The sequence below is a fragment of the Phycomyces blakesleeanus genome (genome assembly GCF_001638985.1).
Source record: "Phycomyces blakesleeanus NRRL 1555(-) unplaced genomic scaffold PHYBLscaffold_12, whole genome shotgun sequence".
NCBI lineage: Eukaryota > Fungi > Mucoromycota > Mucoromycetes > Mucorales > Phycomycetaceae > Phycomyces > Phycomyces blakesleeanus.
Genome location: NW_017265145.1, coordinates 352,806 through 368,304, shown reverse-complemented (window position 1 = coordinate 368,304; position 15,499 = coordinate 352,806). Strand labels below are relative to the sequence as shown.

The 15,499-nt window shown below is 36.6% G+C and overlaps 5 protein-coding genes across 5 annotated transcripts; 2 read left to right on the top strand and 3 right to left on the bottom strand.

Moving 5' to 3' along the window:
* Positions 1 to 151: 151 nt before the first annotated feature.
* Positions 152 to 2,092, top strand: PHYBLDRAFT_187167 (hypothetical protein). The gene is made up of 4 exons (XM_018439340.1): positions 152 to 545; positions 608 to 725; positions 828 to 1,741; positions 1,830 to 2,092. Exons 1-4 carry the CDS (start codon positions 235 to 237, stop codon positions 2,029 to 2,031), a joined length of 1,545 nt encoding a protein of 514 aa, XP_018290804.1. The 5' UTR covers positions 152 to 234; the 3' UTR covers positions 2,032 to 2,092.
* Positions 2,093 to 2,324: 232 nt separating this feature from the next.
* Positions 2,325 to 2,908, bottom strand: PHYBLDRAFT_169024 (hypothetical protein; the record flags this gene model as incomplete). Its single annotated transcript, XM_018435992.1, has 2 exons — positions 2,325 to 2,496; positions 2,592 to 2,908. 2 exons carry the CDS (start codon positions 2,906 to 2,908, stop codon positions 2,325 to 2,327), a joined length of 489 nt encoding a protein of 162 aa, XP_018290803.1.
* A 674-nt stretch (positions 2,909 to 3,582) lies between these two features.
* PHYBLDRAFT_89747 (hypothetical protein) lies at positions 3,583 to 4,817 on the bottom strand (the record flags this gene model as incomplete). Its single annotated transcript, XM_018443734.1, has 2 exons — positions 3,583 to 4,610; positions 4,688 to 4,817. Coding segments are annotated over 2 exons (1,158 nt in total), but the record flags the coding sequence as incomplete, so codon positions are not given.
* A 3,878-nt stretch (positions 4,818 to 8,695) lies between these two features.
* Positions 8,696 to 11,264, bottom strand: PHYBLDRAFT_125170 (hypothetical protein). The gene is made up of 8 exons (XM_018429034.1): positions 10,997 to 11,264; positions 10,852 to 10,896; positions 10,659 to 10,776; positions 10,155 to 10,564; positions 9,474 to 10,051; positions 9,277 to 9,355; positions 8,928 to 9,152; positions 8,696 to 8,853 (listed from the first exon to the last, which is right to left on the bottom strand). The coding sequence occupies exons 1-5, from the start codon at positions 11,222 to 11,224 to the stop codon at positions 9,911 to 9,913; spliced, it is 942 nt and encodes a 313-aa protein (XP_018290801.1). The 5' UTR covers positions 11,225 to 11,264; the 3' UTR covers positions 8,696 to 8,853; positions 8,928 to 9,152; positions 9,277 to 9,355; positions 9,474 to 9,910.
* Positions 11,265 to 11,808: 544 nt separating this feature from the next.
* On the top strand, positions 11,809 to 13,454 carry PHYBLDRAFT_113185 (hypothetical protein; the record flags this gene model as incomplete). The annotated part of the gene is made up of 8 exons (XM_018428332.1): positions 11,809 to 11,843; positions 11,938 to 12,082; positions 12,204 to 12,388; positions 12,502 to 12,602; positions 12,657 to 12,709; positions 12,796 to 12,879; positions 12,987 to 13,098; positions 13,180 to 13,454. 8 exons carry the CDS (start codon positions 11,809 to 11,811, stop codon positions 13,452 to 13,454), a joined length of 990 nt encoding a protein of 329 aa, XP_018290800.1.
* Between the last annotated feature and the right edge of the window lie 2,045 nt (positions 13,455 to 15,499).

Sequence of the window (15,499 nt, the reverse complement as noted above, 5' to 3'; positions counted from 1 at the left end):
TCGTACGCCTCTTATGCAGGTCTAAAATCACGAGATAAGGCAAACTACTACTACTACTACTACTACCACCACCACCACCACCACCACTACTACAATTATTATTATTATCTTTATAGGCTGACGTATCATTAATAGTATTGCTGTTGCTACTGTTGTCGCTATTTTTTTTCTCCCTCTCTCCCTCTCTCTTTGATTCTCGTCTTTATCCTTTTTTTGTTTAATTTGTGTTAATCTATGCTCATTCAAGAATTACCATGGACAGTGTGGCAGCAGGTTATATTACCACTGCTAGATGCTGTTTCTCTTACTCGACTGTCACAAACTTCTCGTCACTTTTTTCAGCTATGTAATGACGAATATCTCTGGCGCAATCTAGTATTTGACGATTACAATCTTTCACACGATGTCAGCTATCGAAATAAAGGCTGGAAAGCACTCTACGGACAGTTAGAACACAGTGCGGTATATACATGGGGAGAGAATGGTGATGGTCGGCTTGGTTTTGGTCCTCCAAGAGGAAATCATTGGCAGCGCTTATCCATGTCGTAAGTCAATTTTTTTTTCTCTTCTTATTTTATGTGCAAAAGGTTTAGTAAAGCATTGATAGGGTGACTGAACCCAAAGAGTTAACGTTTCTGAGAGGAAAAGGAGTTGTGTCTATTGCGTCTGGTGGTTGGTCTTTCCATTGCCTGTCTAAACATGGAAAGGTTTGGATGTGGGGTACTGTAAGTTGGAATTACTAATAGATTTCCCGAAATGAATCAAGCTATATATATACATATATATATGTATATTTGTATCGGAACAATTCTGACTTGTACCAATAGATGGATAGTGAATGGGAGGCCCGCGGTACTCTTGCATTCAAAATAGTCTCTGAGCCAACATTGGTCAATCTTCCACAAGATATCTGCATCACTTCTTTGGCATGCGGGCGTTCACACGCCGTAGCAATGGAGAGAAACCCTACCGTTCTCTGGCATTGGGACAACTTGTGGACACCAAAAAAGGTGGTTTTTGTCGACAAATTGGTTCAGGTTTCCGCTACATGGCGCGGATCGTTGGCATTGACATGCAAAGGAGTTGTTTGCATCGTGGACCTTCCTACACCTACTCGATCCGAAAACGAGGTTCACGAACAAGAAACATTATGGCAAGGAGTCAGCTTCTCACTAGACTCTTTACGCGAAGATGCTGTTCGGACTCAGAATAATGCCGTTTCTGAGGCTATAGAAGAGGGAGACAGAATAGTACAAGTGGCTGGATTAGAGTCTTCGATGATCGCACTTTCACTGTTTGGAAAAGTGTTTAAGATCGAACTTCGTAGACTAGACGAACTTCAAAACACACCCGCCACCTACACAACTCTGCTGGCACCTTTCAGTGCCACCTCAAAGGAGCTAAATGATCGCGGAAATACCGTCCAGAGATTCGTCAGTGGAGCATTCAGGCAGTTTGCTGTGTATACCACCCCTGGCAGAGTATTGCTTGGTAACCAAGATACTGATTATTCTGGAGAATATACACTCGAAGAATACAAGGAAGATGAGCCCGAGACCAATAGCGATGAAGAAGAAGAAGAGGAAGAAAACAATGTAGATCCTCATCAACCACAACACTTTCATTTTATTTCACGAATTAATAGAGGTGTTCGTCGTACTAGTCGTGCTAGGACTAGTGAGAATTCAAATGTCAAGATCCATTGGATTGGAAGTAACATTTGCAATGTGTCCTTTGGCGAGTAAGTATATATATATATTGGAGTTTGTAATTTAAGATTCTAATAACTGATATGTTTATATATATATTTATTTTTTATTTTTTTTTAGTTATCACACAGGCGCATTGACTACAGCGGGTAGCTTATATACTTGGGGGAGTTATAGCTCTGGCGCTTTGGGACACGGCGCAAGACGACAAGATATTCATCACCCAAAAAAAGTGAGCGCCTTAAATGACAAATTTGTATTTGGCATTGGGTTTGGTGGATGGCAGAGTAGTGCACTGGTGATTCCAAAGGAAGTTGAATAAAAAAAAAGAGAGAGAAAGGCAAAATATGAATTACCTGTGTATTCATTGCCATGTTCAACATAATTAAAGAAAAAATGAAATGAAAAATAAGAGTGAAAATATATGTATAAAAAAGAAAGAAGGGTACACAGTGTTAAGTCTGTAAGAAGAAGAAAAAATGCGTTTGTTATATATCCACTTTTAGAAAGACAGACAGACAGACAGAGTAAAGAAGATGAAGATGTTAAATGCATGTTGTGTTTGTGTGCTATGTACATTAATAATGGTAAGGAGAAATGATAGAAAACAGGCTTCTATTCCCTTTGTTTCCGTTTTCTTGTTTCTCTTTCCTTTCCCTTTGTCTTTTCGGGTGTGTTTGTAGGTCGTTCGTTAATCTTTTTGGATTGAGACGAAGATTCAGCTGTGCAGTGCAATCGTAGAGGAAGGGAGGTGGGTTCGTTTAATCGACACTTCTTTTCAGGATGCCTACAATTGGGAATAGTATTCGAATTTGAATGTGATTACGATAATTAAATGCATTATGTATACATGTAAAGTAGATGCATATAATATATTCTTACTCTAATAATTCGTCTTCTTGAATGAATGATGTAGGATCAGGTAATATTGCGCTTCTGCCACCTCTTAGAGAGACAGATAGATTAAAGATTGCTGGTCCTTGGAGATCAGCGAATAAGACATGAGAATCTGTTAGGAGGTGGCCGCCTACAGTTGTGATACGTTGTTGTCCAACAGCTATAGAGGTCGTCTGTGCTAGACGTAGTTTTAGATCATAAACGGTGTGGGATCCGAGGGTATCAAACACGACACAGACTGTGCCAATCCCGCCAAAGGAGTTTACAATGGCTTGAAAATAATGTTGTACTGATGGCGCCATAACGGCTACTGAACCATGTGGGTACGCGCGGGTAAGAGAGAGAGGAGAGGAGAGGAGAGAGAGACGTCATGAGGTTTAAATAGGGCTGGGGGAGAGGATTTATTGGGTAAGATACGCCCGGCAGCCTATTTCTGGTCAAAAAGTGAGACCGCAAAGCCACTTTTTAAACCATTGTTCCAATTTCACCATACAATCCACCTCTTTTTCTTTGGCTTTATTGTCTATGAAACAAAGCATATTTTAACAGCAATGTATAGAAGAAATATATACATTTTAATAACCAAATTTCGCACTGCTGTATCTTTTGTATGTTTATTTTTGAAAGAATATAGGAGAAAAACAGAGGAGCAAAAAAAAGAGAGATGGAGAGATAAGAGAGAAAGAGAGAAACACGGGGAAAAAGGCTCATTAGGGTTTCTGTTCTAGGTAGCCTTTAGGGCAAAAGAAAGTGATTGAAGTAGGTGGAGAAAGGAGTTGTGAAAAAGAAAAAAAGACGCTTAAGATTGCTTGCACTCGGGAGTGTTATCGCCCTTGGCAGGGTGCTATAATTTTTTTAAAGAAAAAAAAAGAAAGAGGTATTAATATATGTAAAATAATATGTATGTGTCTGCATAGGATGTTTCAAAAATATAAAGTCAACTTACACCACTGTCATCATCTTCCTCATCATCGTCTTCCTCATCGTCATCATCTTCCTCATCTTCATCCTCATCGTAAAAGTCTTCGTCAAACTCATCGTCACCTTCAAAGTCTTCGTATTCGAGTGCCTTGCCGGTGAAGTAATCGACGGCACGGGGAATAATCTTATCCTTGAACTCTTCACCCATCTCGTAATCAGCCTCGAGCTTGGCGTCGAGACCTTCGGCTTCTTCTTCATCGAGCTCTTCTTCCTCACCAGGGAAGGCAGGTGGGCTGAAGAAAAGGAAGAAGGAGTCGGCGGGGACGGTACGCTTGACTACACGAGTCTTGTTTGTACCCTTGTGACGCTGCTTCTTGGTCTCAACAGTGACTGTAAGGTTCTTGCCTTCGTTCCAGTGAATTTCGCAACCTTCGGCGTGGTCGTAGACAAAGTCACCACCGTAGGCGTGGTCCTGGTAGTAGTAGACCTTGCTGAGGATCTTCTCGGTGAAGAAGGCGTTGGGAGAGAACTCAAAGTCGAGCTTGAAGCCAGGGTTTTCCATGTACGACATGCGGACATCGACCAAGTGCTTCAAGACCTCCTCGTCACTCTCAGTGATGGTCTCGGCAATCTGGGGGTGGTTCTTCAAGAGAGTGAGCCAGAACTCGGGGATACCAACAATATCCTCCTCGTCCTTCTCATCTTCCTCTTCATCCTTCTTCTTATCGTCCTCCTCCTCATCTTCGTCTTCTTCGTCGACCTTCTCACCGATGGCGATTTGCTCAGGGGTGGGCTCGTACTTGCCGCTGATTACTTCAGCACGCTTCTCGTAGAGGGGGCGGTACAACTCAAGGTACTTCTTCTCAAGGGCAAGGACTTCTTCCTGGAACTTGTGTTCCAATTCACCGTGCTTGGACTGGAAGTACTTGAGGCCATTAATGCGACGCTTGACCTGGGCAGGGAGAGAGTCAATATAACCTGAGGGACGACCAACAAGGTTGCCAAGCTTGCCCTGGAGCATGCTGATAAGAGCAGGGTTGCCAGTGAAGGCACCGCTGAGAGCAGAGGCCTGACCAGAGGCACCTATTGTAGAGTTAGTTTTATGTCTATTGCTATTGCTATTTTTTTGTTGTTGTTGCTATTATTTATTTGTAGCTTACCGGGGGTAGTAATAGTCTCCATGTCTTCTGAAATAGTCGTTACGGTGGGACGGTAGTTGGAGGCGATGGGGGCAGGATTAATAGGTGTGTTCTGGGGAGTAGGTGCAGTGAAGGATCCGAGCTTGTTCTTGATTTCTACGCCGGAAGCTGTTATGAAATAGGTTAGTTATTTTTTCGAAACGAAATGAGAGATGAGGGTCGCACCTGTTTGCTGATCCATAGGAAGAGAAGCGAACAAGCGAGAAGGGAAGGAGGGTTGATAAAGGCTTTGGGGAAGAAAATATAGCCCGCCACGAACTCAAAAAATTTTTGACTTGCTGTGGCTGGGTTCTAGATCGTTGGGGGGAGTCTTTGGCTGGGTTGGCTTCAGGGTAAAATATAAGTAAAAAAAAAAAAAAAAAAAAAAAAAAGCAAGAAAAATCCCACATTCCATATTCCATCTAAAGTGGCATATATTATTTATTGGATTCCAGAAATATTATTCGTAAAATAGAAAGTCTGAATATCTGCTTACCTAACTCAGCTTTGACTGATAACTTCCTTTTCTCTCTCTCTGTCCATTGGAAGTGTAGGTTAATTTTCTAGTCTAAGCTATGAAAATAAATAAATAAAAAGTGTGTCTTTAACCTCATCAATTCAGTCTTTTTTTTGGATATTTTTTTGGGGGTAAGGACCAATCGCTCAACAGATTACCAGAATTTTGCAAATATAAGTAGCTTGTTCTTTTAACTTGTCTGTATGACTTGGAAGAAAGGCATGATGTTCTGCATATTGTAGGGTACAGTGATAGATAAATAAATAAAAGACTATCTTGATTATGTGATTCTATGATTCTTTGGAAACTTGTGCTAAACATTATTATTATTATTTTACAGTACATAAACAGTCATATCTATGTATATGAACTCGTTATTTACAATCAAGATAATTTCATTAGAAAGCTATCAATGGACTACTATTGGTAAATAGCCAAACGGCCAACCTATTCATATTTCAATTGAATTGTCTTTTCTTTGTATTTATATATATATCAATGATATAGATAAGTTTATCGAACCTAACACACTTGATATCAAAGAACCCCTTTACACAGCACTTTACAATAATAACAGCAATAATCTTTCTTCCTAGACAAGTTTGTACGGGTACATCGTCTAGCATTATTTATAATCTGGTTCTCTCTCTCTCTCTCATCATTTATTAAGAGAAACCCCTCAATACCTCCAACATCAAAGCACCGAACTTGGATGTCAGTCAATCCAAGCTTTAACCCATAAATTGGCCTAAACCCCAAGCTTTATAACCACAATATATTCTTCGAGTATTTCATTAGAATTCGGCCATCATGGTCTTGTTGCTAACATAGTAAATTTAAATTGACCTTTTCTTTCATGCACATGTATCACCTTTACTGTCTATCTTTCTCCCTTTTTACCAGCATATATTAAAATGGGTAATACTTTAATATATTACATGAATTGTATGGATACGCTTGGCAGCCAAGCAAAAGGCAAAAGAAAAATAATATTAATACGATTCTAATTACAATTGTTCTTCCGTTTTAAATCCACAACAGCAGAGAAATTAAGCTGGATACGTATATTCTATTTTGTATACTGCGATATGCTACTTACTGGTTTTAGAGTGCATAAATCAATAGATTACTTTCTTCCTATATGCTTTTAAACGATGTGGTCATTTCAATTAATACGTTACCTCATAACACAATTTTAATACCTTGGCTCTGATTAATTCTGATTAACTCGCTTTGTTTTGTTTCTGCTAATATTTTATGGTTGAGCCTTTGTATATGCTGTGATTTTCTATTGGGCAACCCTATTTTTTTTGCATTTTATGATTATATAATATACTATATTATATATTTAGGAGGGTTTCAGTAATTTGAGATTAACGGATTTTAGGCTAACAAATGTTTAATACAGAAAATTATTGGCTAGAATTAATTTTTGAAAAGGAGAGAATTTACACGGTTAAATAACAAAAAATTATAAAAACACGACGTTTTTAATAGGTACTATTTTACTTTTTGTTTTTATTATCGTTATCATTACTAATTTCTTTAGTTAGTATGTTTGATTAGAATAAAGGTAGTCGAACCTATAATAAAATAATGATCCCAATTGCGTATACTGATGAGAAAAATAAATAAAAATGAGCAAGAAACACCAAGAAAAGAATAGATATTATCAACTCCACTAACAATGGTTAAAGATAAACGAGGGACGATGTAAAGCGTAAAGCATATGATTTTGCATTAATTGTATATACCTTAGTTATATACGTCTTCTTCCGAAGCCAGATAAGTTCCATGACATTCTCATGCTGGTTTTGGCATTTTCGACTACAGATAAAGTGCTTGGATATGTATAGTGAAATTATCGATTCATGTCTGCAGAAGCAATATAATGGTTTATACTTTTCTTAATACTATTAGTAATATGTTATGCTTTAGTATCACGGGTTATTTGCCGATTGCTAGAATAATCTATTGTGCAGAGTTTATTCATAATTATATCATACTTTAAGGGAGGCCAATTCTTACCAGTATAAATCATAATATTCTTATTTTTTATGTTAGTTATTGGCCTCTTAATGAATACTGCTATCAACTTGCTCTACTAAGATTCAGTACACCTGTTCGCTTATATGGAGTAGGATTCGTATATGTAATAACTTCTCCATCTTTAAATTCGATCATTTTCTTGTGGAATTGATCCGGATATTTTATGTATATAGCTCTTTTGGAAGCATTGAATAATTTCTAGTATTGCACAATATAGTCTTTTGGATTCAAAGGTTCTAACATAATAGTAAATCATATATATAAGAACCTGAATATGCTTTTGACTTGATGCATTTACCATGGTTATTGATAGAAGGACTGTTATAATTAGAAAGCAGTCCGATCGATAGTGAAATATGAAGGATATCGTTTATTTTTGCCTGGAAAGTTTTCATAGTGTATCATATATATAAAGCTGTTGATGCGTAAAATCAGATAGAATCTGTAGCCAGATATTATATTATATTATATTTATTTATTTATTTACAATCAAAAATAATAGTAATAATTATTATTAACAAGGTGCTGCTGCTATAACTGCCAATGTAATCGATACCCACAGTAATCCTCCGTACACACTTGTACCTCCTTTATATCCATTGTTTATAGAAAGAGTTATTGGCTCAGCTATAGACACCCGATCATTAACATCGTCGCACACGGATTTCCTTCGCGCCGCTTCACTCGAATTGACTGATGATGTGTAGTTATCGTTTGTTAGAATGGTTGAATATCCCATAGCATCGAGCATTCGCAATATTCCTGGTCCGATCGGTGATCGATACTCATTGACAGTTATGGTAGTATTGAGTGTGGTGGAGTTGTATATCGATGTATTGTAGGTAATCGGATCATCCAACATATCATACGCATCTTCCACCAAGGAGTCCAGCGTTTGTCCGGTAATAAATATATCGGTCATAAGAAAATCAGGCGTCGATGCATACATTGCATCGATATGGGAAATCGATGCACTCGTACGGAAGTGACGATCAGACTGCTCACTCGCAGAGTTAAGGGCCTCGGTTCCTGTTGCCAGAACCATATATCGGTACGAGTCATTGTTGTACACGGATGTCTGGGTAGTGTTTGGTTCTGGAGAGTAAAAATATATCGAACTAGGATAGCTCATGATATTCCACAATTGACGCGCTGGTAAAAACATGTCTGAATAAATAAAGCTCTTCATAAAGTGGACAACAAAGGCATCGCTGTCCTGTACACAAAAGTCTTCCATTTCGAATGCGAGGTCTACCAGGGACCCGTTTGCCCTGTCAATCTGAACGGACAATTCATTTGCTCGAGAACCATTCACCGTCAGAAACTTGTCGAATATCATTGTCGGTTGGAACCCAGTGACATATGTAGGTCCGCCTTGCTGGTTTACATACCAATATGGATTAGGTGTAACTAATCTAAGCTCTAGGTCCGGAAATAAACCAGCCAACATGGTTTGGAAAGGAGAAGCGCGGTTGGAGAAGTAGGCAGCCCACGAACTAATAAAACCAGCACCATGAATGATTTCGTGCAACAATAGATACTCCATATCAATCTGATCATCACCTATAGATGTTTCATTATTCTATTTACCAAAAAGATTAATAATTCCAATTGATGATAATGATAATCACCGACACACCCATATATATATCTTACCTTGAACCAGTACTTTCCACCAGGAGGAACACCTGTACCATTCCATCCTTCATCATAGGCATCGTCATAATCGACAGCATTTAGATATGGATCATGGTTAATCTCCATCTCGATATCATAGTCAGCCCACGCAGAGGTAAAGCCATACGGAGCTAGCTGTTTAGCTAACGCTTGCGGGTATACATAGTTTGGATCCACTATCCCATTCTGGAACGGAAGGGTAAACTGTGCATTTATACAAAATTGATGGGGGGAAAATTACTCATTTTTTATTTAGCTGTCAGGTATGCATAAAGTTTGTATTTATATATATTTTCCGTTTTTTATTTTTATTTATTTCTTGGCGTACCTGAGATGCAGGTGTTCCCCAGCCATAGGTTTCATTACTGCAGCCAGTATTGCAGAAACTATAATATGATGTATGGATCCTAAAGTATATTTCATACAGCTTCTATCAATACACATGTTGAATCATGGACCTTAATCTTATTCTTTTTTGTTTTTTGTGTTTGGCATACTATTATTATTACTATTAAAACCACATACACAATAGAACTCTTGATATTTATGACCAAGGAAAACTCCCGAGCAGCTGAAGTTAAAGATTCCATAACTTTTCCACAAAATACTTGATCGATATCACAGAGAAGCTCGACTCGAATAAAGGATGTGATGTTGGCTACTAGCAGACTTTCGGGACTGGCTGGTGGTCCAGGGTCAGTAGTTTCTGTGTAAGTAGGATTGACATTTGCCTGCTTGATCTTCATGGCACCCAAGTGGCATTCCACTGAGACCATGTTAAGCAAACATAGTAACAAACACCAATGTAATGATGTCATTCCGAATCAAGACAATCTCGGCTTGGCAACAGAATTAACTTGGATGTTTAAACAAGTCACGAAGGATAAACGGGACGAGAAAGAGAGAGAGAGAGAGAGAGAAGAAGGTTGGGTCGAGAGTAGTGTATATTGTATTTTGCATTATTAAGACAAAAAGTCGCAAATCTCTGAGTTCAGTCTATCTCGGTGACTCAATAAAATATCATGCCCTCCACCTTTATAATGTGATATCTGAGCATGAGGTACATATTTTTGCAGAACATGATGGTACTTGTATGGAACGGTCTAAAGGTTATTAAGAAATTTGTTGTTGGTTATAAAAAAAAACAGATAAACAAACAAACAAACAAACAAACAAAAATTCAAGATATACACCAAAGCTACGAACCTTATCGTTATCACCCCAGAGGACAAATACTGGAATATTCGAGTAATTTCCAAGGATCCTGTACCTTTCATCAAGTCCACTCAACGGATAGTCTGCAAGAGTTCCTAGAAATGCCCGAATAAATCCAGGATGATGGATGAATTGGTGAGTAGCAACTGAAGATATTTGGTCGACAAGCGGATCATCTGCAAGCTCTTTGCGAAGAGAAGAATTGTCGATAAAGAGTTTAAATGCCTTTCTAGCGAATGGTTGTATCCATCCTTGCTCAAAGAGTCTCATAAGCAATGGGTGGGCAACAATTTTCCCTGACATAGGAATATCGGCACGATGCATTAGTCCTGCTGGTGCAATAAGGACAAGTTTATTCACCATCTCTGGATAGAATGAAGCAAACGAGGTTGCAATAGCGCCTAGTAAATGTATATATATATATATAATTTGCATAGTATATAGTTAATTCGTGGATTCTTATTTTGAGTACACTGACAGCAATTATTGGTTTACCTCCAAGTGAGACACCTACAACATCGGTAGATGTCCAGCCAACCTTTTGTAGTACAAGAGCCACCTGAGTTGTATATAGGCTTTCGTCGTAGTAATGTGGAGGTGCTTCTGCATATCCCTTTTTTTTGTGGAGATAAAACAGCTGTTAGTAACACATTGGAATAAAGCTGTGGTTTATTATTACTAGACTTACTCTTCCCCAGAGATCAAACAACAGAACATAATGTCCTTTATCAGCCTATAAATAAAGTAATCAAAGTAAACATAGATAAGTAAAGTAAAGAAAGAGAATATATGGAAAGTGTGGAAAGAAAGGAAAAAATACTTGAATATCTTACCAGAATTTTGGAGAGAGAAATGTAGCAGGCTGCTCCAGTTGAGATTCCGTGGATCAAGACAACTTTTTTACCATTAGGGTCACCCATGAGCCAGTAACGAATCGAACCCATTGGCAAGACTAAATCAGTGCCATTAGGATAGAAATCAGGTGGGTAGTACTCTGAAGGACTGTCACTGTGAGAGCCCAGAGTTTTTCTATCTGTTGGCCCAAAAGCATACGCAAGCATGACCACCCCAAGGGTCCATTGTATAAACTTCTTTGTAGACAACATGGGAAGCAAGACGTATTTTTATTTATTTATTTGAGCCTCCGCCTATAACCAAGAACCAGGTACATTAAAATTGGCACTAAATAAATAGTGCGTGTGTGCGTGTGTGCATGTGCAAATGTTATAATCGATCAGTAGGCCCTTTGTTTTTTTTTTACTTAAATAAGAATACAATAAATGGCTATTAAAATTATTAGTACTATTATTTTGTATTATTTTGACTACAGCTATATAGATATATAAAGATATATATATATATATTAATCTGTATGGCAAGGGAGTTCCCACTATGATAGTTTAGTATCTGCAATAACGTAGATATAACTGAGTGCTAGAAATAAGCAGAATGAAAGAGTTGACTGGGCGGAGACTGGAGGTTTATTACTTACATAAAAAATAAAACTATACAGCTGAATTTATTTTTTATTTATTTTTTTTCCAGAATGTCCTGAAAGTCTGCAATAATGTTACAATTCAATCGATCTAGTCAGTTAATGCATCCAATGCGACATTTCATGAGTCAATGTACCCAACGTGCTTGCATGCCTAAGATCCTCGATGGAAAGGCTCTAGCAAAGTGAGCCTTGTTTCTTTTCTGTTTTCTTTTCTTTTCCTCTCTCCTTGTCAAACATTGAACTATTGAACCTAACACAAGCTATATATTATATTAGTGAGGTCCGGAAACGCGTGAAAGAAAATATCAAATCTACCCAGGCAAAGGTTCCTGACTATAAGCCTCGTCTGGCTGTGGTTCAAGTCGGTACGCGTGAAGACTCGTCTGTATATCTTCGTATGAAGCAAAGAGCAGCTAAAGAGGTACGTAAATTAAATGATGACAAAAGAGATCCCATTTACCCTTTTTCTGTTATATTATTAAATTAAGAAAGTATTCATGTCTGGCTGTCTGATTGTTATTGTTGTTGTTTTGGTTGTTTAGACTGGAATTGGATTTACACTTGAACAATTACCAGAGTCAATTTCCGAACAAGAATTATTAAATAGAGTCAGAGAACTTAATGAAGATAGCAAAGTTCATGGAATGATTGTACAGATGCCATTACCGCCTCATATTAATGAAACCACTGTAATTGAAGCCATTGACTACCACAAAGATGTAGATGGGTATCTATCTATCTATCTATCCGTCTATCTATAACTAGATGAAGATGGGAATGGTAATTTATATAAATTTAATATATGCAACCTTTTTTTATTGGTATTATTTAATGCTTTAGATTTCATGCATTGAACGTCGGTAAAATGGCTAAAAGATCAACCACCCCGCTCTTCTTACCATGTACTCCAAAGGGCATTATCGAACTACTTAAAGCAAACAGTAAGCCTTTAATATGAATTTATTTATTAATTTTAATATTAATTTTCTTTATAGAAATTTCACTAAGCGGGAAGAATGCTGTAGTAGTCGGACGCAGTGATATTGTGGTGAGTTTTAAGTCCTGAATCCACTTGACTATTAATTTAATTTAATTTAATTTAATTCTCTCTCTTTCTCTCTCTATTCATTGCAGGGTTTCCCTGTAGCTGCTCTCTTGTCAGCTGAAGATGCAACAGTGACTATCTGTCACTCAAAAACTGAGAATATTAAATCTGTCGTAAGTCTCTATCTCATTTTACTTTTGTAAAACTGTTAATTAATGGTAAACCATATTAATGTAACCTTTTCTTTCTATATTATTGTTCATACTATTAATTTTGGTAGATCAATAAGGCTGATGTGCTAGTTGTGGCTATTGGTCAACCTGAATTTATCAAGGGTGAATGGATTAAGCCTGGAGCAGTTGTTATTGACGTTGGTATAAACTCAGTTACAGGTATGTGCATTTAGTAGTACAATGCTTATATTTTATTCATTAACAATATTATTATTATTTAATATATATATATATATAAAGATACTTCAAAGGCTTCTGGTAAAAGACTGGTTGGTGATGTAGAATATGAAACTGCCTCAAAGGTGGCTGGAGCGATTACACCTGTTCCTGGAGGTGTAGGCCCTATGACTGTAGCTATGTTGATGGAGAATACAATGATAAGTGCCAACCGAGCGCTTGAGCATAGAAACGAGTGCCAGACTGTTTGCGAAGAAAGGCTACAACCCCTTTTCAGTTTCAACTTGTTCTCAAAAAAGTTTCTTATTTCTACATCTAAAGAAGTGCATAAAAAATAACATTTACAAATCTCGAATCACCTATGAGGTACATATATAAATTTACTGTTTTTGTTGTTGTTTCTTTTCAACTTGTTTGAGCTCAAATTTATATTGAAGCCTTGGGGAATAATATGGGGTACTTTACAAGATAAAGTGAGATATTGCTTTAATGTATTAATGTATTGTGTCTTTATATATATATTATAGTAAACCTTTATGAAATAAAGAATTACTTGCATTGAAACAAAAATGAGCAAAATTAAACCCCACTTTCTTTCTTGTTTTTTGTTTTCAATACACGTAAAACAAAAACTTGGCTATTTTTGGCTGGTTATTACCAACAGGAATGATATATCTATATTTTTAAAAGGTTGGAATATAAGCACGTAACTTGGGCTCTGCTTTTAGATTCTCTGCAAATCTTCTAACCATTTTACAACCACATCACAAAGTCTACTATCCATTCAATAAACTGCTCGACTTATTTTTACACCTAAATTGTAATATAGTAGCTAAGCTTTTCACAACGAAGAGTTACATAAAACTTGAGGGGAAAGGGAAAGCCCTACTTTCAAAAAGTATGCTAATTATTTATTAATTTATTCTTTATATAGGTCTATGAATTCATCACAAAAAAAATGTGTGTGTCCGAGTAAATTTATGTGTGTCCGAATGAATTTATGTGTGCCTGGGTAGATTTATGTGTGTGTAGATAGATTTTGTGTGCCAGACGTAGCATAGCGGAAGTACAAATATCAAGAGAGGCAAATTGAATAGTAAGTGAGGTATTCGGGATTGTTTATGGGTTAGTATCTCAATAATGGGAAGAGTAGATACTGTGAGAGTGTTATTTATTAAAGAGACCAAATAATATTGTTTATATCTGCTACTATTCAAATCCCTGTAATTCAAATCCCTGTTGTGTAATGGTTGGTTTACACTGTATGAGTGTGTAGTGTACGTGTGCCTGGTGTGTAACAGTTCCGGAGATTGTTAACTTGCCAGGTTCATTAGCAAGAAGGAACCAGTGTTTGGTTGTGGGGTCTGTTCTTCACTCAATTGTGGTGTGTATACCACAGTAAGAAAAAGAAAGTCTTTATCGATTGATATATATACTTATTGTTTTGTCTCTTTAATAAATAACACTCTCACAGTATTTAATTTTTCTAATCTTAAGATACTAACCCAAGATCAGTTCTGAACACCTCGAATATTATTTTAGCTTTCTTTAATAAATAAAACTCTCACAGTATTTATTTTTTCTAATATTGAGATACTAATCCGAAATCGAACATAAATACCTTTATTGCAATGCAGTATAATATTTAAATAAAATTATAATTGGAATAAGAGGGTCAATTACTTGTTGGCAAATAATAATAAAAAATAAAAGACTAATTGAAAACTCGTAAAAAAATAAAAAGAAAAGAAAAGAAAATAAAATAAATAATTTGAATTTCAAATGCCAAATCTTTTTGGTAGATTGCAGGGCATTTTTGGAACTCAAACTGTCTAAGCTGTTTTTAGTAATTTAAAAACACCTGGGAGCGTAGCATTTTTGTGAGGCTAGCAATTCTCCTACACAAAAAAAAATGCGACGGTGTTTGAAAATATTGTTTCTCCTAATGTCGTATAATAAAAAACGCAAAAATTTTCCACTACGGAGTTAATATCTTACTTTAGAAAAAATCTTACTAAACTGTCTATTTTTTATATGCTACAAATAAAGTAGCAAAAAAGATCGGCGAGTGAAAATTAAATAATGGGATTTCACATATAACATTGCACTTTGAGGTGGGAGTAGATTGTTTTTTTTTTTTTTTTAAAAAAAATAACTAAATCATTTTAACTTTGTTTTGTACTATATATAATGTAAAACCCTAGTATATACTTGTAATTAATGGTACAGTATTAGTAAAGCTATGTGCATTATTAGACACCTTTTTATATATAAATTTAGATTTTATTTTTACTTTTATTATCTTCTTGGCTAGCATATTTTTTTCTGATAATGAACTTCAGATTTATCCAAGTAAGAACATAAACCCGACTGATGAGATAAC